The sequence below is a fragment of the Engystomops pustulosus genome, chromosome 2, assembly GCF_040894005.1.
Source record: "Engystomops pustulosus chromosome 2, aEngPut4.maternal, whole genome shotgun sequence".
Lineage (NCBI taxonomy): Eukaryota > Metazoa > Chordata > Amphibia > Anura > Leptodactylidae > Engystomops > Engystomops pustulosus.
In genome coordinates, this window is record NC_092412.1 from 15,030,507 (window position 1) to 15,056,671 (window position 26,165).

Genomic DNA, 26,165 nt, shown 5'->3' on the forward strand with positions numbered 1-26,165 from the left:
CCCCCTGATCCCCTACCTTGGACCCCCCTGACCCCCTGTCTTGGAGCCCCTGATCCCCTGTCTTGGAGCCCCCTGATCCCCTGTCTTGGAGCCCCCTGATCCCCTGTCTTGGAGCCCCCTGACCCCCTGTCTTGGAGCCCCCTGATCCCCTGTCTTGGAGCCCCCTGATGCCCTGTCTTGGACCCTCCTGACCCCCTGTCTTGGAGCCCCCTGATGCCCTGTCTTGGACCCTCCTGACCCCCTGTCTTGGAGCCCCCTGATCCCCTGTCTTGGAGCCCCTGATCCCCTGTCTTGGACCCCCCTGACCCCCTGTCTTGAAGCCCCCTGACCCCCTGTCTTGGAGCCCCCTGGGGCCGGTTCTGTGTTCTCCCCTAGGCCCGGGATTGCTGATGACTTGTATGATGAGGCTGTCACACGCTGCTTCCTCACTCTCCTCCTCTCATGTTCAGTAAGAAGCTGCATTAGGCTCAGCCTCAGCCTCAGCACAGGACACACAGAGCTCTCCTCTGCCAGGACCAGGGGCCCAGGAGCAGGGGCCACAGCTGAGGACTGAGCACTCAGTGCTGCTGCTACTACAACTCCCCTCATCCTCTCTCGCCTGGGGGGAGAATGTGTAGAGATGGGCCAGGCTTGTGGGCACTCCATCCTGTGCAGAAGTCACCAGTACCAGCCGCCAACATCTGATATGTGAGTAACTTCTTCTCTCTTCTGCATGGGACATCTGGGGGTGGGAGTGACAGGAGGGACTGGGCATTGTCATTGAGGATCAGTTCTTCTATGGTCTTGTGTATGGGACACTTGTGGGCAGCAGGAGTGACAGGAGGGACTGGGCATTGTCATTGAGGATCAGTTCTTCTATGGTCTTGTGTATGGGACACTTGTGGGCAGCAGGAGTGACAGGAGGGACTGGGCATTGTCATTGAGGATCAGTTCTTCTATGGTCTTGTGTTTGGGACACTTGTGGGCAGCAGGAGTGACAGGAGGGACTGGGCATTGTCATTGAGGATCAGTTCTTCTATGGTCTTGTGTATGGGACACTTGTGGGCAGCAGGAGTGACAGGAGGGACTGGGCATTGTCATTGAGGATCAGTTCTTCTATGGTCTTGTGTATGGGACACTTGTGGGCAGCAGGAGTGACAGGAGGGACTGGGCATTGTCATTGAGGATCAGTTCTTCTATGGTCTTGTGTTTGGGACACTTGTGGGCAGCAGGAGTGACAGGAGGGACTGGGCATTGTCATTGAGGATCAGTTCTTCTATGTTCTTGTGTATGGGACACCTGGAGTGACAGGAGGGACTGGCCATGGAGAATGGACAGTGTACAACACATATGACATCTGATCACTTCTTCTGTGGGCAGCAGGAGTGTCAGGAGGGACTGCATGGTATCCACAACCACTGCCTGGCACTGTGTGTTACTATTGATGATAGCACATGGGGCATCTGATCAGTTCTTCTATGTTCTTCTACATGGGACACTTGTGGACAGCAGGAATGCATTGCACACAGGGCCGGATTAAAGGAGGGGCTCCTGGGGCTCGAGCCCCACTTTCACTTTTTAAGAGGCCCCCACTAGTCTCCGACAGTCAGAGACTCAGCTCAACTACAGGGGTCTGGCAGGCTACATACTACAGGGGGCTGGAAGGCTACATACTACAGTGGGCTGGCAGGCTATATACCTCCAAAAACATTGTTGGAAGGGCCCTCACCAGTTTGTGCCCAAGGGCCCCCACCAACCTTAATCCGGCCTTGATTGCACATATTGTTATTGATGGGATTCTGTTACAATGTTGCACCTCACACCCACTACATAAGATGCTTCTATTATTCTAGAGGTGACATCTGGAGCAGGAGTGACAGGAGGAGGACAGAACAGGATCTGATAAGGACAGTATTGTCACCTGTAATGATAATTCCATGGGCAGGAGTGACAGGAGGACCTGTACAATGTTGCACCTAACACTACATGAGTACATAAGATGTTTCTGTGGAGTGACAGGAGGACCACTGTGTTCTTTGGGACAAGTCTTGGTACTGATGGGAATGTGCAGATTTCCAGTGAACTTATGGGATTCTGGAGGAGTGACAAGGGGACATGTGGATTCTGTATGAGAGATACTTTTAGGTTATTTGGGATACACGGGGAGAGCTACAATGTCTTAGTACTACAAGTCAGTCCCATACAGAACTCCATACATCTCCCACACTTATGATATATATATAGGATGTATAAGAGACTTCAGATCACTCTATTACATACATGTCGTGTGTGTTATAAATGCCGGGTCCTGTAATCACCTGCGGCTGGAGGTCACAGGGGTCAGAACCATTATCCTGTAGATGATGTATAGAGATTTGTCATCCTGTCGGTGCGCTGTACGCGGTGCGGATATTTGCAGTACTAAGTGTTTCCCATTGACCTGTGTATGAAGACAATGTTTACTCTGCAAGGTCAACCTGTCCCTTTAAGGCTCTGACTGATGGAGATACAAGAGCAGGGGAGATAATGCAGATTCAGCTTCAGTAGGAGCCATTAGATCCCTCTGTAAGATGATACTGGGAAGATGATGGGAATTATAGGAGTTACCAGGAAAGTGATGGGGACATGGTGGCCACCAGTGTCTATGGGGGAGGGAAGGGGGATCTGAGCTGTAGTCTAATCAGGAAAGAAAGTTATGAAATAGCAGAGAAGTGAGTGCAGGAATATTATAGCTGGAAGCCTCCACATCCTGACAGTATCTTCCCCCCGGCTTCCATCACACTCAGCACATGAATAATTGAAAGCAGCTCAATAGTCGGAGATGGGAGATGAAGCCGGGAAACTTGTAACAGTTCATCCTGTAAGAAGTATTGAGCGGAGGTGATGTGTACCACACACTGCACCCGGAAAGATGGAGGCCTCACCTCTGATCACCGCATCACCGGGAGTAACATTAGTCACTATTCTGCTGGTGGTGCAGTCACAGGGGCACGTTTACTAAGGGTCTGCATCAGGTCCACCAGAGTTCACCTTCTTCTTCCGGGTGCACATAAGTGCTTGGCTTGCGACACAATTTTAAATGTTAAATCCCGCGCATTGTCCGAATCTGTCGGATCGTCCGGTGGCCCGCGTCCCCATTTGTGTTGCGTGAAAGCAAGCGCAACTGCGAGGCAATCCCGGCGCGGTCCCTGAAAACATCGGAAAACCCGACGGAAATGCCACCGCGGGACCTTAGTAAATATGCCCCACTGTGTTTCTCTCTGACCACTATGCTTTCCGTGGTCCTGGTGGTCTTGTGCTTGGGGGGTGGCAGTGTATTGGGATAGCTACATGTGTCAGTATTGAACATGTTACATCTTTTATATGATAAATGAAGACATTTTGTTTATTTTGTTGCATTTGCACCCTGGTCCCTCAGTCATGGGGGGGTTAATCTGGAGGAATGTTTTCCCATAATCCTCTTCTGCAGTTTATTTTTGGTGCCAGTGATAACACCAAGGTTTTGTGGAGGCCGCACTGGTGGATCTCCAGCTCCGATGCCAGCAGCTCCTAAGACTAAATGTCAATGTATCAAGGAGAAGCCTGTGATAAGAACAAAGCTGCAACAATGTAACAGCGGAGCTGAGCGGATGTTACAATGTATCAGCAAAAGATGTGTCTAGGCAGATATCTATGACATCACACAATCACCATGTGACATCACACAATCACCATGTGACATCAATCAATAATCTGAAGTGGCGCTGTCATGTTATATTTACTATCCAGTTAAAGTGGGCACCATCACTCTGCACACCCCTTATACCACAGCTCTATCACTGAGTGGCCCAATCACTGAGGGGCCCTACAACTGAGGGACCCAATCACTGAGGGGCCCAATCACTGAGGGAACCTATAACTGAGTGGCCCTATCACTGAGGGGTCCTATCCCTGAGGGGCTCCATCACTGAGAGGCTCTATCATTGAGGGGTTCTATCATTGAGGGGCTCTATCATTGAGGGGCTCTATCACTGAGGGGCTCTATCACTGAGAGGCTCTATCATTGAGGGGCTCTATCACTGAGGGGTCCTATCACTGAGGGGCTCTATCATTGAGGGGCTCTATCACTGAGGGGCTCTATCACTGAGAGGCTCTATCATTGAGGGGCTCTATCACTGAGGGGTCCTATCACTGAGGGGCCCAATCACTGAGGGGCCCAATCACTGAGGGAACCTATAACTGAGTGGCCCTATCACTGAGGGGTCCTATCACTGAGGGGCTCCATCACTGAGAGGCTCTATCATTGAGAGGCTCTATCACTGAGAGGCTCTATCATTGAGGGGCTCTATCAATGAGGGGCTCTATCACTGAGGGGCTCTATCATTGAGGGGTTCCATCACTAAAGAACCCCATCACTGAGGCGTCCTATCACTGAGAGGTCCTATCACTGAGAGGTCCTTTCACTGAGAGGCTCTATTATTGAGGGGCTCTATCATTAAGGGGCTCTATCATTGAGGGGTTCTATCATTGAGGGGTCCTATCACTAAAGAACCCCATCACTGAAGCGCTCCATTACTGACAGGATCTACCATTGAGGGAATTTTATCACTGAAGGGTTTTATCACTGAGGGGCCCAAACTCCTAGGGGTTCCATCACTGAGATCCTCTATCATTGGGGGGCTCTATCACTCAGGGGCTCTATCACTGAGATCCTCTATCATTGGGGGCTCTATCACTGAGATCCTCTATCATTGGGGGGCTCTATCACTCAGGGGCTCTATCACTGAGATCCTCTATCATTGGGGGCTCTATCACTGAGATCCTCTATCATTGGGGGGCTCTATCACTCAGGGGCTCTATCACTGAGATCCTCTATCATTGGGGGCTCGAGGAGGTTGTCTGTGTCTCTGATGTTACAACTGATGAGGTCCTGCTGCTGACAATAGGAAAGAACAGATGACCTTGAACGACCTCCGTCCTCCTCGCTCTTTAGTAACTACGGAGACTTAGAACAAATGCACAAATGAATCATCCTGCGATCACACGGGCGATAGTCACCAAGGTGCGACACAGGGAAGACTGCATCTCCCACAGTACAAGAGCAGAGAGCAATGTACCATGTCTGCTAGGATGGAGGGCATGGGGAATAGACACAGAACCTACCCATTATCTATCATCTATCTATCTATCATCTATCTATCTATCTATCTATCTATCTATCATCTATCTATCTCATATCTATCTATCTATCTATCTCATATCTATCTATCTATCTATCTATCTATCTATCTATCTATCTATCTATCTCCTATCTATCTATCTATCTATCTATCTATCTATCTATCTATCATCTATCTATCTATCTCATATCTATCTCATATCTATCTATCTATCTATCTATCTATCTATCTATCTATCTATCTCCTATTTATCTATCTATTATCTATCTATCTATCTATCTATCTATCTATCTATCTATCATCTATCTATCTCATACCTATCTATCTATCTATCTATCTATCTATCTATCTATCTATCTATCATCTATCTATCTCATACCTATCTATCTCATATCTATCTATCTATCTATCTATCTATCTATCTATCTATCTCCTATTTATCTATCTATTATCTATCTATCTATCTATCTATCTATCTATCTATCTATCTATCTCCTATCTATCTATCTATCTATCTATCTCCTATCTATCTATCTATCTAGAAAAAGGAAAGTTTTAGAGCAGCACAGCAACTCCGGTGGGTGCAAGTCCGTAAGTCCCCAGGCAGGGGGACTGCAATATAAGGTTTAGGAAGAGGCAGCACTCCAAAAGGTAGTTTCAAAAAAGTGGGGTGTCTTAAGACACCCCACTTTTTTGAAACTACCTTTTGGAGTGCTGCCTCTTCCTAAACCTTATCTATCTATCTATCTATCTATCTATCTATCTATCTATCTCATTATCTATCTCATATATATCTATCTCATATCTATCTATCTATCTATCTATCTATCTCATATCTATCTCATATATATCTATCTCATATCTATCTATCTATCTATCTATCTCATATCTATCTATCTATCTATCTATCTTCTATCTATCTCATATCTATCTATCTATCTATCTATCTATCTATCTATCTATCTATCTATCATCTATCTATCTATCTATCTATCTATCTATCTATCTATCTATCTCCTATTTATTTATTTATCTATCTATTATCTATCTATCTATCTCATTATCTATCTCATATCTATCTATCTATCTATCTATCTCATATCTATCTATCTATCTATCTATCTATCTATCTCATATCTATCTCATATCTATCTCATATCTATCTATCTATCTATCTATCTATCTCATATCTATCTCATATCTATCTCATATCTATCTATCTATCTATCTATCTATCTATCTATCTATCTATCTATCTCATATCTATCTACCCCCATCCTGAGCACATATGAGGGGGTCTGGTAGATATTGATCAATGTGATGTGTAAAGTTTATGGCGACAGACAGGAAACCTTTGCGCTGATCAATACTGTACAGACTCGTCGCCCTCACATCACATCACCCGCCAGAGATCATAAAACTGCAGACGGTTACAGTGATAGAGAGAGGTGAGACCCGTCCCGTCCTCAGCATAGAGGGGGCCACGAGCCGGCGCCTCCATAGTGACTGCACGGGGAAGGGGGTCCGCAAGAAAGTAGCAGATGAAACGTCCTTTCTAAAATTCCCTCATTTACATGAAATCTCACCCATTTACCTATTAAATCTACCCCAAAGTCATGTGTCAGTGAGCAGAAAAGCCAGATAGCAGGAGCATTTCCACGTTTTTTCCTTCTCAGCATGTATCCTGTTATGTATATTTAGAAGTCTACATTAGAGAAGTTTTTTATCCAATTTTTGGCCCAAAATTTATGTATTGTCTAAACAAAATGACAAATTCCACCTCCATTTTGTTTTAACCCTTGTGAAACACCTCAAACATTAACAAACTTCTTAAAGTTGGTTTTCCATACATAGAGGGGTGTAGTTTCTATAATGGGGTCATTTATGGGGTTTTTCTATTATTTTGACCTCTCAAAGTCACTTGAAAGCTGAGCAGGTGCCTCTATATACAGGCAGTCCCCGGGTTATGTACAGGATAGGGTATATAGGTTTGTTCTTAAGTTGAATTTGTATGTAAGTCGGAACTGTATGGGCCACATTTATCACTCGTTTTTTCTGTTGTTTTTGCGCCTTTTCATTCAGGCGCACCGTTTTTGCGCCATTTTTGCGATTAAACGCCAAACTAGCCGCGCAGCAAAAATAAGCATCTATCTTACCAATCCAGATGTTTTGCTGCGCCTAATGATATTCACCACTTGCAACGTTTTCATTTAGGCGCAAAAACGGGCGCAAAAACACTCCAGCCCGAAGGTGGCGTTATCTGAGAAGAAAGCACTGAGCCCCTTTGCAGAACAGCTCATTTCTAGCAGCAAAGCTCAGCCAGACACTGGAACATATAATAGATACATTAGATACTCTGCAGACACTGGAACATATAATAGATACATTACATACATTACAGACACTGGTACATATAATAGATACATTAGATACATTACAGACACTGGAACATATAATAGATACATTAGATACTCTGCAGAAACTAGTACATATAATAGATACATTAGATACTCTGCAGACACTAGAACAGTGATGGCTAACCTATGGCACTGGTGCCAGAGGTGGCACTCGGAGCCCTTTCTGTGGGCACTCAGGCCATCACCAGAGATGACTCCAGGTATCTTCCTGCAGTCCCAGACAGCCCAGGACTTGCTATGCACAGAGCTATTTTAAAGTGACAGCTCTACCTGGGACTATTTTCTGCTTTATTGGTGTCCTCAGGGGCTGCTATCAATGAAAACTGTGACCGAGCAGGGAGTATAAATCACAAATTACATTTCTGTGTTGGCACTTTGCGATAAATAAGCGGGTCTTTGTTGTAGTTTGGGCACTCGGCCTCTAAAAGGTTTGCCATCACTGCACTAGAACATATAATAGATACATTAGATACACTGCAGAAACTAGAACATATAATAGATACATTAGATACACTGCAGAAACTAGAACATATAATAGATACATTAGATACATTACAGACAGGAGCTGCAGACTCTATTTACAGTTCATCACCTTCTATTTACAAAATATTCTGCAAAACGCTGAGCTCAGAGCAAGAGAGAAGAGAACTTTGCACAAGTTTGCAGAAGCTTGCAGATACTACATACAAGTGTCCCCCATGTAATTCTGCACAGTATCTGAGGGGGATATTGTGCAGAATTACAGGGGTGCAGCAGGAGACCTGCACTGGGGAATCCCCTCCAGGAGAAGCCACTGCTGAGGAGGTCACTGGGTGCTGGGTGTCACACACCTGGGTGCTGCTGTGAGTGTTATCTCCATTCTGGGCTGTGGGAGAAGCAGAGAGGAGCTTGTAGCAGGATCACATGTAAGTGCCCGAATCTAACATTGCGCCTAAACTGTGTTAAAGTAAAGTGATTAATAAGAGGCAGAAAATACACTTATCACAGATGGTTGTAGCTTGTGATAATTCTGGCAAAACAGTGCGCCGAAGACGCCTACTACACTTAGGCGCACAAAAGTGATAAATGTGGCCCCATATTTTATAATTGTATCCCCAGCCAAAATCTTTTTGGTCTTTGTGACAATTGGACTTTTGGGTTTTCATGAGAACCAGGATGAACATTAAAGCTTCAACCATGGATAACTCTTACAGCTGGGACAAAAGTACAGTGAATTACCAACATCCAGAGGTCGGTTTGTAACTTGGGGTCGTCTGTAAGTTGGGTGTTCTTAAATAGGGGACCTCCTCTATAGGTTTTGTCGATTTTCCTAAAATTTTGAAAAATTGCAACCAAAATTCTAAGCCCCATAACAACCCAGAATAATGGGAGGATTCATAAAAAAACCCCACACCAACATAAAGCAGATAATTCAGGAAATGTTAGTTATTTGGATGCCTGAAAAGCAAAGAATTTAGAACTTTGAAAATGGAGAATTTTCAATTTTCAGGTTTTTTTTTTTAAATAACTAAACACCAAAGACATCATCCAAAACTTTCAATTAATGAGAATCACAATGGGGGGACACGTTGCTTTATTTCTGCTTCTCGTCAAATTGTTTAATTTTTGTGACTTTTGCTGTAGGTTTTCCAGGGCACCTTTGTCTGCATCTCGTGCTTTATGTATCTTTATTTCCAGATGTTCCGTGCAACTTTTCAATTATGTATCACTTTTTTTTTTTGCTTATTTTTGTGACTTTTTAGGTGCAGGTGCAAAGGAAGGATTTTTTCCATGGACCCTGTTTTAACATGTAAATTATTTCACATGCTTTAAATGTTGAAAATTTTGCACATTAACCAGTTTTTAAAAAATGTAAAAAATTTTTATTTTTTTTTTATTATTGGTTACTTCTATGGGTGAGGTCACACGTGGCGTTTTGGTTGCACTTTGAGGTGATTTGCCTAATTACATTACTGTTAGCGTTTATGTTTACAAAACACAATGTAAACACAATGGGGCTCATTTACTAAGGGTCCGAACGCGGGTTTTTGCATTTTGCCCTGATTTGCCCCGGGCTTTTTGGCGCACGCAGTTGGATTTTGGCGCATCGGTGATGGCTTTCACGCGACAGAAATCGGGCGGCGTGGACGTTGGACAACCCAACGGATTCGGAAAAACAGCAGAATTTAAAAAAGAATTTGTGTCGCAGGATCAGCACTCACATGCACCAGGAGGAAGAAGGTGAACTCTTGCGGACCTCGGCACAGCAGCGACACCTGGTGGATATCAGGCGCACGACCTTAGTGAATCCCGGCAGACCCAAATCAGCGTCGGAGAATGCGCCGCTGGATCGGGTAAGTAAATGTGCCCCAATGTTAACTCATGTGTTAACAGAACGTTGATGCATGCGTTAACAATGCATTGACATGTGAGTTTTGTAAACACAAATAATAACAGTAATGTAATTAGGCAAATCACCTTTAACCAAAACGCAACGTGTCATCTTACCCTTAACACCACCTGTGACCACAACCTCATATATCGTCACATCCTTGGGGTGATACTAGAGTGCTTAAAATTGCAGGACACGGCCTCAAATGCTAAATTTGCAGTAGTGTCCCCTCCTGTATGTGACCCCCCTCACATGTCTATGTGGATTTGAGACATTTGCAACAAAAAGTCTCAAAAAGAAGCCGAAATTTGCACCGGCCAGGACAGGAAAAACTGAACATTTATCAGAAGAAAAAATACATGATCATACATAAGGCGCAAAAAAGTCTCAATTATACACCAAAAAAAAACCCCAAAAAACTATGATACATGTCCCCCAATGTGTCACGAGAAAATAATCTCAAATTTCACTGGGGCTGGTAAATCTGGTAACGTAAAAATAATTATTTAATAAAAGAACCGATGGAAAAATATGTGAACAGAGGAGAATATTCTGCTTAAAGGGGTTTTCTCATCCTATAATTTATCTTGTGTATAGGGGTCAATGTCGGATCGCAAGTCCCACTGTACTTCCCTATACTAGACTGGATGTCTGGGATTAGCCAACCTGGGACCCAGGACAACATGGCTGCACTACATTGTTCCTGTGACCCCCAAAACCCTATAAAGTAAAGCAATCTAGGGGGACTCTAAAATGGGGTATGTGGTAGACTATATACAAGCAGACATTTATCCGCTTTCCAGAGGGTACAATGATGAAACACCTTTAAATAAGGTCAATCAAGTGTTAAACCTCCAGGAACTGATCATATCAGTGGTCCCCGGGCGGCCCACCAGGGCAATGGTGCTGATGATGTAGAGGATTTAACAAACAGGTGAGAAATAAACAGTAATAATAAAATAAAAAATGATAAAAGAATTTAAAAAATAATAAAAATGTAATAAAAATAAATAAAAATAAGTGTATTAAAAAAAAATAGTTCTTATCCGCCATCTCATCAGTTTCAGTCTCAGGGATGTATTTCTGGTATAGATCCAGTGACAGTGATTTTGACTCCCGCTCTGTAATAGCTAGGAGTCAGTGATATCTGGTCTTGTGATATATGTATTACACCCATGCATCTTCCGTGTCTGCTCGGGAGCGGGGAGTTTTTTTTATCGGCTGTTATCATAATACATGAGACGTTTTTATTCCCGGCTGCAAGGGATTTTCCATCATATAAAATCCCAGGATCCTCTTCTTCCGCTGCTCTATGAGTAACATCAATCCTGGAAGGAGCGGGAACAGACCACAACGTATCGCAACGGCTCCATTATCACATCACACAGAGCAAGGAGAGCAGAATGTGGGGTCATTTGTGTGGTAGAGGGGCGCAGGGCAGAGATAAGTGTCAGACATGTGCAAAATATAGGTTGGCACTGGCTGCATAGGGCCCCTGGGTGCCATCAATTATATGGGTCACACGCAGGAAAACCAGCACCGGAAAATTTTAACGACTATTAAATTCAGAACGCTGACCCATAAGTTATTTCACACCACTAATTCAATTCCGACTTAAATTACGACCAGAGTCAAAAATTACATGAGACTCCGGACTCAAAATATAAAATGTCCAGACTGGATTCCACAATTTCATTGGACTTCATACAAAAATTAACTTTGGACCAGAAACCTTAATAATTAACATACATTTTTATATAAGAATTTATCTGTGTCCTTGGGCAACATTCCTAAATTACCTCAGATTTAAGACTACAGCTCAAAATTATTCTCTAGACTACAGCTCAAAATTACCTTAGACTACAGACTACAACTCAAAATTTCCTCAGTCTACAGACTACAACTCAAAATTACCTCATACTTCAGATTACAATCCAAAATTACCTCAGATTTAAGACTACAGCTCAAAATTTCCTCAGACTACAGACTACAAGTTAAATTACCTCAGACTATAGTTAGAAATTACCTCATTTACTCCGTACTACAGCTCAAAATTACCTTAGACTACAGACTACAACTCAAAATTTCCTCAGTCTACAGACTACAACTCAAAATTACCTCCTACTTCAGATTACAATCTAAATATTACCTCAGATTTAAGACTACAACTCAAAATTGTTCTCTAGACTACAGCTCAAAATTACCTTAGACTCTAGAGTACACATCAAAATTTCCTCAGTCTACAGACTACAACTCAAAATTACCTCATACTTCAGATTACAATCCAAAATTACCTCAGATTTAAGACTACAGCTCAAAATTTCCTCAGACTACAGACTACAAGTTAAATTACCTCAGACTATAGTTAGAAATTACCTCATTTACTCCGGACTACAGCTCAAAATTACCTTAGACTACAGACTACAACTCAAAATTTCCTCAGTCTACAGACTGCAACTCAAAATTACCTCATACTTCAGATTACAATCTAAATATTACCTCAGATTTAAGACTACAGCTCAAAATTGTTCTCTAGACTACAGCTCAAAATTACCTGAGACTCTAGAGTACACATCAAAATTTACTCAGTCTACAGACTACAACTCAAAATTACCTCATACTTCAGATTACAATCCAAAATTACCTCAGATTTAAGACTACAGCTCAAAATTTCCTCAGACTACAGACTACAAGTTAAATTACCTCAGACTATAGTTAGAAATTACCTCATTTACTCCGGACTACAGCTCAAAATTACCTTAGACTACAGACTACAACTCAAAATTTCCTCAGTCTACAGACTGCAACTCAAAATTACCTCATACTTCAGATTACAATCTAAATATTACCTCAGATTTAAGACTACAACTCAAAATTATTCTCTAGACTACAGCTCAAAATTACCTTAGACTCTAGAGCAGTGATGGCAAACCTTTTAGAGCCTCAGTGCCCAAACTTCAAACAAAAGCCACTTATTTATTGCAAAGTGCCAGTGCAGCAATGTAAGCTTTAACGTATTTCTCCTTGTTCATTGACAACTTTCAATCCTTCAGCCTCCCAAGGACACCAACGCAGTTAAAAGGAGGAGGGAATTCCCCTATCATTGTAGGAAGATTCTGCAGGCAGATTCTTTGAGTTCTGTCTGGTGAACTTCATTCTGGGCTGATGGCCTGGGTGCCCACAGAAAGGGCTCAGAGTGCCGCCTCTGGCACCCGTGCCATAGGTTCGCCACCACTGCTCTAGAGTACACATCAAAATTTCCTCAGTCTACAGACTACAACTCAAAATTACCTCATACTTCAGATTACAATCCAAATTACCTCAGATTTAAGACTACAGCTCAAAATGTCCTCCGACTACAGACTACAACTTAAAATTACCTCAGACCCTAGACCACAACACACAATTACCCCAGACTTCAGACAAGAGTTTAAAATTACCTCAGACTATGACCATGACTAAAAATTACTCGAGACTTCAATTCAAATTTACCTCAGAGTCCAGACTATGACTAAAATTACTTCAGACTCCATACTGCAACTAAAAATTACCTCAGACTACAGCACAGACCCCCAAATTACCTCAGACTCCAGCGCAGACCCCTAAATTACCGGGGACTCTAGAACAGAACCTCAAATTAGTTTAGACATTGAACCATTCCCATAAATTGCTTTCAACTCCAGACCAATCCTTAAATTATCCAGATCAGAACCCAAAATTACCATAGATGCTACTAGAAACGGAAATGACGGAAGTGACTATTGCAATATCAGGCCTCTAAATTAGGTCAATCTCCAGAGCAAACCTCTAGTTCACCTTACATTCTAGAACATGACCAAGAACATGATCAAACTCCAGACATGATTCCTATGTTATTTGAACTTCATAAACCTCCAAATTACAGCAGACTTCAGACTAAACCCATAAATGACATCAGTCACCAACCGGAATTCAGAATTACCTCAGATTCCAGGGCTTGAAATTACTAGAAATCAGAATTCTAAATGACCTCAAAATCCAGACTAGAACCTGAAATTATATCAAACTGTAGACGAGAACCTTAAGTAATGTTAGACCCCAGACTAAAACCCCAAAATACTTCAGTGTAGATCCCTAAATCACCACAGAACCCAGACTTAGCTAAGGGCCCCATATGTTACAGGGCCCAGTGGCCACAGTTTTAGAACTCGTCCGGATTTTCTTTAACTTGGATGTATCTTCTCTCTTGGCCTGTTCGGACTCCTGACCACCTTTCGGCTTCAGGTCCCAGTTCCATGTTTTGGCTTGGCCTAATTTTTACCTTGTATTCCGCGTCCTGACCCAGGTGGGACTGGATCCTGCTTAGTCCTATATTGGACCAATGGTCTTGAGCTCTATGAGGGACTGCGGGGTTGTTGTTCCAGGCGGTAATTAGCCGGGGACCTAATTTCGGGTAAATGAGTGATCAGGAGATTAATTTGGGGAGGCAGACACATCCTCGCTGCCGTACTACGATTAATTAAAGCTGATTTGACATTTTGATGCTGCACAAGGTAATAAACCTCCAACGTGTTGGCGCACAGATGCCGACCCGTCTTCACGAATGAAAATATTACGCTTTATGGAAATCACCTCCACTAAAGAGACAGTAACCCTTTAAAAGCCGCGCCAGGTGAACCTCAGTGCCAGGTGGCTGCTGTAAAGGCATCCCAGGGTAGGCACGCTGCGATTATTATATCTGTCACATTCAACTTCATCCCGTAGAAGTTCTCTGCCAAATACAAGTAATGTCAATTAGACACTTGCGTGGTTGGCACAGATGGGCTCAGGAGCGGGCATGGCCGTGCCAGCACACATATCATTAGCGCAGAGACTCTTCTTCCATGTAACAGGAGCTGCGGAGAGTCCTCTCATCTCCAGAAGAGTAGGAGAGAAATACAGATTTAGAGTTACAGATAAAGAATAACTTATGCAAAATGAATAATTACGTTTTACTCTAGTCACAGCCAAAGCTGCGTTTAGTAAATAGGAAGGAAAATATATGTTCAGGTAATGCTCGGCAGAGTATTACTCTACTACAGGAAATCTAGAACATATAACAACGACTCCCTCATTGTACCGCCACGCGTGGACCACTATGACCACGCGTGGCGGGGGACAGGGATGTGGTGCAATTCCATAGATAACCGAAAACCAGCGCAAAGCCCTTAGTAAATGTGCCCCATTATGTGTGATGTATACGCTCCTATGATATGGGGACTGTATAGACATAGTACGGCCTCACCTCTCTTTGGTGTTGTGCATTGTACGGCGCACACTATATGACAGTATTATTTATAGAGCATATCCCGGCCTCTATAATGTGGTGCTGTATGATCTCCTCTCAGAATCAGCAGCAGCTCGCGGTCACCTCCTCCCTCCCTCCTCATGGTTCAGGTATTTTTATCGCAGGAGTGATAATACTATTTATATACATACGTTATTAGTAGTCGACTTGTCAGCTCTGTTCCAGGCTAATGAGCTAACAACGCCCGGGGCGCCATTGTGAATCCCCACAATCCTATACATGTTGTCAGGAGGAGCCCAGACTAATTCTACTCTGCTCCAATGAGAGAATGAAATATAAGTAATACAGGTAATAGGATTGCACACCCAGCGCGATTTCATTATATCCTAATGGGCAATATACCGAATAATACCGCAGTATACTGAGTAATACCGCAGTATACCGAAAAATAATACAACATACTAAATAATACCGCAGCATACTGGGTAATACCGCACTATACTGAATAATACCGCAGTATACAAAAAAATAATACAACATACTGAATAATACCGCAGCATACTAGGTAATACCGCACTATACTGAATAATACCGCACTATACTGAGTAATACTGCAGTATACCGAAAAATAATACAACATACTGAATAATACCGCAGCATACTGGGTAATACCACACTATACTGAATAATACCGCAGTATACTGGGTAATATCGCAGCATACTGGGTAATATCGCAGCATACTGGGTAATACCGCACTATACTGAATAATACCGCAGTATACTGAATAATACCGCAGTATACTGAGTAATACCGCAGTATACCGAAAAATAATACAACATACTGAATAATACCGCAACATACTGGGTAATATCGCAGCATACTGGGTAATATCGCAGCATAGTGGGTAATACCGCACTATACTGAATAATACCGCAGTATACTGAGTAATACCGCAGTATACCGAAAAATAGTACAACATACTGTATAATACCGCAGCATACTGGGTAATATCGCAGCATACTGGGTAATACCACACTATACTGAATAATACCGCAGCATACTGGGTAATATCGCAGCATACTGGGTAATATCGCAGCATAGTGGGTAATACTGCACTATACTGAATAATACCGCAGTATACTGAGTAATACCGCAGTATACCGAAAAATAGTACAACATACTGAATAATACCGCAGCATACTGGGTAATATCGCAGCATACTGGGTAATACCGCACTATACTGAATAATACCGCAGTATACTGAGTAATACCGCAGTATACCGAAAAATAATACAACATACTGAATAATACAGCAGCATACTGGGTAATACCACACTATACTGAATAATACCGCAGTATACTGAGTAATACCGCAGTATACCGAAAAATAATACAACATACTGAATAATACCGCAGCATACTGGGTAATATCGCAGCATACTGGGTAATACCGCACTATACTGAATAATACCGCAGTATACTGAGTAATACCGCAGTATACTGAGTAATACCGCAGTATACCGAAAAATAATACAACATACTGAATAATACAGCAGCATACTGGGTAATACCGCACTATACTGAATAATACCGCAGTATACTGAGTAATACCGCAGTATACCGAAAAATAATACAACATACTGAATAATACAGCAGCATACTGGGTAATACCGCACTATACTGAATAATACCGCACTATACTGAGTAATACCGCAGTATACCGAAAAATAATACAACATACTGAATAATACCGCAGCATACTGGGTAATATCGCAGCATACTGGGTAATACCGCACTATACTGAATAATACCGCAGTATACTGAGTAATACCGCAGTATACAAAAAAATAATACAACATACTGAATAATACCGCAGTATACTGAAAAATAATACAACATACTGAATAATACCGCACTATACTGAATAATACAGCAATACAGGTGGTCCCCTACTTAAGAACACTCGACTTACATACGACCCCTAGTTACAAACGGACCTCTGGATATTGGTAATTTATTGTACTTTAGTCCTAGGCTACAATAAAGAGCTATAACAGTTATCACAGGTGTCTGTAATGAAGCTTTATTGTTAATCCTGGTTCTTATGACAATCCAACATTTATAAAATCCAATTGTCACAAAGACCAAAAAAGTTCTGTCTGGGATTACAATGATAAAATATACAGTTCCGACTTACATACAAACTCAACTTAAGGACAAACCTACAGACCCTATCTTGTATGTAACCCGGGGACTGCCTGTATGTTGAAAAATAACGCAATATACTGAATAATACCACACTATACTGAATGATAATGCAACATACTGAATAATACCGCAACATACTGAATAATACCGCAATATACTGAATAATACAGCAATATGCTGAGTAACACTGCAGAATAATGAATAATAAAACAATATACTGAATAATACAACAATATATTGAATAATACCACATTATACTGAATAATAATGCAACACACTAAATAATACCGCAATATACTGAATAATACAGCAGTATACTGAATAATACCGCAATATACTGAATAATACAGCAGTATACTGAATAATACCGCAATATACTGAATAATACCGCAATATACTGAATAATATAGCAACATACTGAATAATACTGCAGTATACTGAATAATACCGCAATATACTGAATAATACTGCAGTATACTGAATAATACCGCAACATACTGAATAAAACCACAGTATAGTGAGTAATACCACAGTATACTGAATAACACTGCAGTATACTGAATAATACCGCAACATACTGAATAATACCGCAGTATACTGAATAATACCGCAATATACTGAATAATATAGCAACATACTGAATAATACTGCAGTATACTGAATAATACCGCAATATACTGAATAATACTGCAGTATACTGAATAATACCGCAACATACTGAATAAAACCACAGTATAGTGAGTAATACCACAGTATACTGAATAACACTGCAGAATACTGAATAATAAAACAATATAATGAATAATACCATAGTTTACTGAATAATACCGCAATATATTTAATAATACCGCATTATGCTGAATAATAATGTAACATACTGAATAATACCACAATATACTCAAAACCGATGGTTGGAAGGATAAGAGGGGATGTGCTCAGATGGGTGAGATGATGGGAATCCAGAGGTCCACATTTACTAAGAACAGTGCAGTGTGTACTATGTGCAGTTACCTGTGTAGTGTGCAGGGGGCGCCAAATTCAGGATTTCTGGTGCACGTTCTTCATGGATTTGGCACCCCCTGTACTGCACCGACTGTTTTTTGGTGCACCTTAGCATGATAAATGTAGCTCGCGGTCAGACTGAGCGCCAGAACGACTGCTTCAGTGCAGAAATTTGTGTCGCAGCCGCGACACAAAAGGGTCACATGCAACACAAATGTTGCGTGGACACTTCTAAAATTCCTTTGCATACAGTTTGCACCTAAAAGAACGTGCACCAGAAAATTGGCCCGGCCCATTCGCAATCCAGCGGCGCGTTCTCTGCGCTGGATTCTGGTCCGGCCGAGATTTATTAAATCAGTTCGTCCGCCGTCCACCAGGTGGCGCTGCTGCGCTGAAGAGCATCGGAACGCACTGGAATACACCGAGCCGGGCTGAGTGAAGGTAAGTGCAATTTTCGCAACACATTTTTTTTTAAAAATGCGACGTTTTTTCCGAATCCGTTGGGTTTTCGTTCGGCCACGCCCCCCTGATTTCCATCGCGTGCATGCCGATGCGCCACAATCCTATCGCATGCGCCAAAATCCCGGGGCAATTCAGGGAAAATCGGTGCAAATCGGAAATATTCGGGTAACACGTCGGGAAAACGTGAATAGGGCCCTTAGTAAATGACCCCCACTGTCTGTTTCTCAGAGCGTTCCAATCTCATGGAAACACAGTGCGTCACAATGTATCAGCCCCCGACCCAAGAGCTGACACTCCATCGTTATGCGAGCGGAGTCCTCGGCTGATACGTGTAATGAGCGGCTCGGTGCCGGTGTCAGGAGGTGACCCTGCAGGAGCCGCACTCTCACATCACAGCTTCCCATTCTCCGTCTCATTGGACGGCGTCTCCAGGACCGCAGAGATTTTTAATTGGCGACTGAAGAGTAAAAGAACAATTTTATCCAAACTGCGGAGATGGTTTGATCCTCGGGCGACCCCTGACCCCTGCGCCAGCCTGAAGTGAGGCATCCGGATAACGCGCCGGCAACGCTATAACATCACCATCATCTGGAATATCTCGTCTCCTCTTATCATCTTCACCTACGAATATTTTAAAGAAACCATGAAAAATAGGATTTTATCAACAGCAGCCGAATAATCCCGGGAAATGCTCACATGTAATAACTCCGGATAATCCTGGAGAGCGCTCAGTACTAATGTATCATATATCTATCCATAACCCTCCAATTATCCGGAAAATCAAATAATCCCACAATCATGTTGTATACTATAATACATATATATATATATACACCGCAGGAGGAGAACCAACTCATTCCTGTACATAGGGGGCAGTATTATAGTAGTTATATTCCTGTACATAGGGGGCAGTATTATAGTAGTTATATTCTTGTACATAGGGGGCAGTATTATAGTAGTTATATTCTTGTACATAGAGGGCAGTATTATAGTAGTTATATTCTTGTACATAGGGGCAGTATTATAGTAGTTATATTCTTGTACATAGGGGGCAGTATTATAGTAGTTATATTCTTGTACATAGGGGGCAGTATTATAGTAGTTATAGTCTTGTACATAGGGGGCAGTATTATAGTTGTTATATTCTTGTACATAGGGGGCAGTATTATAGTAGTTATATTCCTGTACATAGGGGGCAGTATTATAGTAGTTATATTCCTGTACATAGGGGGCAGTATTATAGTAGTTATATTCCTGTACATAGGGGGCAGTATTATAGTAGTTATATTCCTGTACATAGGGGGCAGTATTATAGTAGTTATATTCTTGTACATAGAGAGCAGTATTATAGTAGTTATATTCTTGTACATAGGGGGCAGTATTATAGTAGTTATATTCTTGTACATAGGGGGCAGTATTATAGTAGTTATATTCTTGTACATAGGGGGCAGTATTATAGTAGTTATATTCTTGTACATAGGGGGCAGTATTATAGTAGTTATATTCTTGTACATAGGGGGCAGTATTATAGTAGTTATATTCTTGTACATAGGGGACAGTATTATAGTAGTTATATTCTTGTACATAGGGGGCAGTATTATAGTAGTTATATTCTTGTACATAGGGGACAGTATTATAGTAGTTATATTCTTGTACATAGGGGGCAGTATTATAGTAGTTATATTCTTGTACATAGGGGGCAGTATTATAGTAGTTATATTCTTGTACATAGGGGGCAGTATTATAGTAGTTATATTCCTGTACATAGGGGGCAGTATTATAGTAGTTATATTCTTGTACATAGGGGGCAGTATTATAGTAGTTATATTCTTGTACATAGGGAGCAGTATTATAGTAGTTATATTCTTGTACATAGGGGGCAGTATTATAGTAGTTATATTCTTGTACATAGGGGCAGGATTATAGTAGTTATATTCTTGTACATAGGGAGCAGTATTATAGTAGTTATATTCTTGTACATAGGGGAGAGTATTATAGTAGTTATATTCTTGTACATAGGGGACAGTATTATAGTAGTTATATTCTTGTACATAGGGGGCAGTATTATAGTAGTTATATTCTTGTACATAGGGGGCAGTATTATAGTAGTTATATTCCTGTACATAGGGGGCAGTATTATAGTAGTTATATTCTTGTACATAGGGGGCAGTATTATAGTAGTTATATTCTTGTACATAGGGAGCAGTATTATAGTAGTTATATTCTTGTACATAGGGGGCAGTATTATAGTAGTTATATTCTTGTACATAGGGGCAGGATTATAGTAGTTATATTCTTGTACATAGGGAGCAGTATTATAGTAGTTATATTCTTGTACATAGGGGAGAGTATTATAGTAGTTATATTCTTGTACATAGGGGGCAGTATTATAGTAGTTATATTCTTGTACATAGGGGGCAGTATTATAGTAGTTATATTCTTGTACATAGGGGGCAGTATTATAGTAGTTATATTCCTGTACATAGGGGGCAGTATTATAGTAGTTATATTCTTGTACATAGGGGGCAGTATTATAGTAGTTATATTCCTGTACATAGGGGGCAGTATTATAGTAGTTATATTCTTGTACATAGGGGGCAGTATTATAGTAGTTATATTCTTGTACATAGGGGGCAGTATTATAGTAGTTATATTCCTGTACATAGGGGGCAGTATTATAGTAGTTATATTCCTGTTCATAGGGGGCAGTATTATAGTAGTTATATTCTTGTACATAGGGGGCAGTATTATAGTAGTTATATTCTTGTACATAGGGGGCAGTATTATAGTAGTTATATTCTTGTACATAGGGGGCAGTATTATAGTAGTTATATTCTTGTACATAGGGGGCAGTATTATAGTAGTTATATTCCTGTACATAGGGCACAGTATTATAGTAGTTATATTCTTGTACATAGGTGGCAGTATTATAGTAGTTATATTCTTGTACATAGGGGGCAGTATTATAGTAGTTATATTCTTGTACATAGGGGGCAGTATTATAGTAGTTATATTCTTGTACATAGGGGGCAGTATTATAGTAGTTATATTCTTGTACATAGGGGGCAGTATTATAGTAGTTATAGTCTTGTACATAGGGGGCAGTATTATAGTTGTTATATTCTTGTACATAGGGGGCAGTATTATAGTAGTTATATTCTTGTACATAGGGGGCAGTATTATAGTAGTTATATTCTTGTACATAGGGGGCAGTATTATAGTAGTTATATTCTTGTACATAGGGGGCAGTATTATAGTAGTTATATTCTTGTACATAGGGGGCAGTATTATAGTAGTTATATTCTTGTACATAGGGGGCAGTATTATAGTAGTTATATTCTTGTACATAGGGGACAGTATTATAGTAGTTATATTCTTGTACATAGGGGGCAGTATTATAGTAGTTATATTCCTGTACATAGGGGGCAGTATTATAGTAGTTATATTCTTGTACATAGGGGGCAGTATTATAGTAGTTATATTCTTGTACATAGGGAGCAGTATTATAGTAGTTATATTCTTGTACATAGGGGGCAGTATTATAGTAGTTATATTCTTGTACATAGGGGCAGTATTATAGTAGTTATATTCTTGTACATAGGGAGCAGTATTATAGTAGTTATATTCCTGTACATAGGGGGCAGTATTATAGTAGTTATATTCTTGTACATAGGGGGCAGTGTTATAGTAGTTATATTCCTGTACATAGGGGGCAGTATTATAGTAGTTATATTCTTGTACATAGGGGGCAGTATTATAGTAGTTATATTCTTGTACATAGGGGGCAGTATTATAGTAGTTATATTCCTGTACATAGGGGGCAGTATTATAGTAGTTATATTCTTGTACATAGGGGGCAGTATTATAGGAGTTATATTCTTGTACATAGGGGCAGTATTATAGGAGTTATATTCTTGTACATAGAGGCAGTATTATAGTAGTTATATTCTTGTACATAGGGGGCAGTATTATAGTAGTTATATTCCTGTACATAGGGGGCAGTATTATAGTAGTTATATTCTTGTACATAGGGGGCAGTATTATAGGAGTTATATTCTTGTACATAGGGGCAGTATTATAGGAGTTATATTCTTGTACATAGAGGCAGTATTATAGTAGTTATATTCTTGTACATAGGGGGCAGTATTATAGTAGTTATATTCCTGTACATAGGGGGCAGTATTAAAGTAGTTATATTCTTGTACATAGGGGGCAGTATTATAGTAGTTATATTCCTGTACATAGGAGGCAGTATTATAGTAGTTATATTCTTGTACATAGGGGGCAGTATTATAATAGTTATATTCTTGTACATAGGGGGCAGTATTATAGTAGTTATATTCTTGTACATAAGGGGCAGTATTATAGTAGTTATATTCTTGTACATAGGGGGCAGTATTATAGTAGTTATATTCTTGTACATAGGGAGCAGTATTATAGTAGTTATATTCCTGTACATAGGGGCAGTATTATAGTAGTTATATTCTTGTACATAGGGGGCAGTATTATAGTAGTTATATTCCTGTACATAGGGGGCAGTATTATAGTAGTTATATTCTTGTACATAGGGGGCAGTATTATAGTAGTTATATTCCTGTACATAGGGAGCAGTATTATAGTAGTTATATTCTTGTACATAGGGGGCAGTATTATAGTAGTTATATTCTTGTACATAGGGGGCAGTATTATAGTAGTTATATTCCTGTACATAGGGCACAGTATTATAGTAGTTATATTCTTGTACATAGGTGGCAGTATTATAGAAGTTATATTCTTGTACATAGGGGGAAGTATTATTTGGGATAATCGTCTTGCCATTGGGGTTTAGTATTATATATTTTGTAGCTTTTCTCGGTTGAGCATTGTTGTGATATTATCTTCAGATTGTGGCAATGAAATAGTTAACAATGAAGTGAAGATTGTGGGGCGTTGGGCCAGGTGCCCCCCATGTGATGTCTTTGTGCTTTGACACTTCCACAATAGTCGCCTTCTATTCTGAGAGATACAATGTTGCATTATTATGGGCTGATACTTGGCAGGGTCTGGGCTTTGCACATAGGCGGCTGCTATAATAGAGAGATCTGCTGGTGGAGGCGCTGGGGATAATGCTGGAGCTGTCTCTATGGGGATGGAGCAGGTGTTCTCTGTGTACTAACTGGCTTTGGCTCATTTACGCTGCGTAGAATGGAAGGAGCAGCTCGCGGGTGGATGGAGGAAGCCCAGGAGGGATCGGGATAAAAAGCTGTAAATAAAACACAATAAACTCCGTCGTCTTGACTTTGCAGCTTGTAAGCAATAACATCCTACAACCCATGAATGATGGATGGACTCCTTCTTAAAGGGATGAGCCTGCGGTGCTCTCCTCGTGCCTGCGGCTCCTCCACTGGAGGAATCTATGACGGTCACTTCTCTGTTGTCTGTATAATAAGGAGCACAGGTTATCTGGTAACCACTTGACTTCCCATCTGGGTGACCGCCACATGTCTCCAGAAGACCATATCTCCCTGAGGCGCTGACTTGTACCAGATGCAGAAGGAACAATATAGCAACAGAAAGTACATACCTGGAAAAAATACATCTGTCCTAGACTGTATCCAAACACTGAGGTGTCCTAGACTGTATCTAAACACTGAGGTGTCCTAGACTGTATCCAACCACTGAGGTGTCCTAGACTGTATCCAACCAGTAAGGTGTCCTAGACTGTATCCAACCACTGAGGTGTCCTAGACTGTATCCAACCAATGATGTATTCTACACTGTATCCAACCACTGAGGTGTCCTAGACTGTATCCAAACACTGAGGTGTCCTAGACTGTATCCAACCACTGAGGTGTCCTAGACTGTATCCAACCAGTGAGGTGTCCTAGACTGTATCCAACCACTGAGGTGTCCTAGACTGTATCCAACCAATGATGTATTCTACACTGTATCCAACCACTGAGGTGTCCTAGACTGTATCCAACCAATGATGTATTCTACACTGTATCCAACCACTGAGGTGTCCTAGACTGTATCCAACCAATGATGTATTCTACACTGTATCCAAACACTGAGGTGTCCTAGACTGTATCCAAACACTGAGGTGTCCTAGACTGTATCCAACCAGTGAGGTGTCCTAGACTGTATCCAACCAGTGAGGTGTCCTAGACTGTATCCAACCACTGAGGTGTCCTAGACTGTATCCAACTACTGAGATGTCCTAGCCTGTATCCAACCACTGAGGTGTCCGAGACTGTATCCAACTACTGAGATGTCCTAGCCTGTATCCAACCACTGAGGTGTCCTAGACTGTATCCAACCAATGATGTATTCTACACTGTATCCAACCACTGAGGTGTCCTAGACTGTATCCAACCACTGAGGTGTCCTAGACTGTATCCAACCAATGATGTATTCTACACTGTATCCAACCACTGAGGTGTCCTAGACTGTATCCAACCACTGAGGTGTCCTAGCCTGTATCCAACCACTGAGGTGTCCTAGACTGTATCCAAACACTGAGGTGTCCTAGACTGTATCCAACCACTGAGGTGTCCTAGACTGTAACCAACCACTGACGTGTCCTAGACTATCCAACCACTGAGGTGTCCTAGACTGTATTCAACTACTGAGATGTCCTAGACTGTATCCAACCACTGAGGTGTCCTAGACTGTATCCAAACACTGAGGTGTCCTAGACTGTAACCAACCACTGACGTGTCCTAGACTGTATCCAACCACTGAGGTGTCCTAGACTGTATCCGACCACTGCGGTGTCCTAGACTGTATCCGACCACTGAGGTATCCTAGACTGTATCCAACCACTGACGTGTCCTAGACTGTATCCGACCAATGAGGTGTCCCAGACTGTATCCGACCACTGAGGTGTCCTAGACTGTATCCGACCACTGAGGTGTCCTAGACTGTATCCAACCACTGAGGTGTTCTAGACTGTATCCAACCACTGATGTGTCCTAGATTGTATCCAACCACTGAGGTGTCCTAGACTGTATCCAACCACTGAGGGGTCCTAGACTGTATCCAACCACTGCGGTGTCCTAGACTGTATCCAACCACTGCGGTGTCCTAGACTGTATCCATCCACTGATGTGTCCTAGATTGTATCCAACCACTGAGGTGTCCTAGACTGTATCCGACCACTGAGGTGTCATAGACTGTAACCAACCACCAAGGTGTCCTAGCCTGTATCCGACCACTGTGGTGTCCTAGACTGTATCCGACCACTGAGGTGTCCTAGACTGTATCCAACCACTGAGGTGTCCTAGACTGTATCCAACCACTGAGGTGTCCTAGACTGTAT

General features: G+C 41.6%; 1 protein-coding gene across 1 annotated transcript in view; it reads left to right on the forward strand.

Moving 5' to 3' along the window:
- Positions 1-449: 449 nt before the first annotated feature.
- Positions 450-26,165, forward strand: part of PDE2A (phosphodiesterase 2A) — a 456,573-nt gene continuing 430,857 nt past the window's right edge. Inside the window, exon 1 of the mRNA XM_072133790.1 lies at positions 450-687. Within this exon, the coding sequence (XP_071989891.1) occupies positions 620-687 (68 nt within the window). The 5' untranslated portion in view covers positions 450-619. The remainder of the gene's footprint in view (positions 688-26,165) is intronic.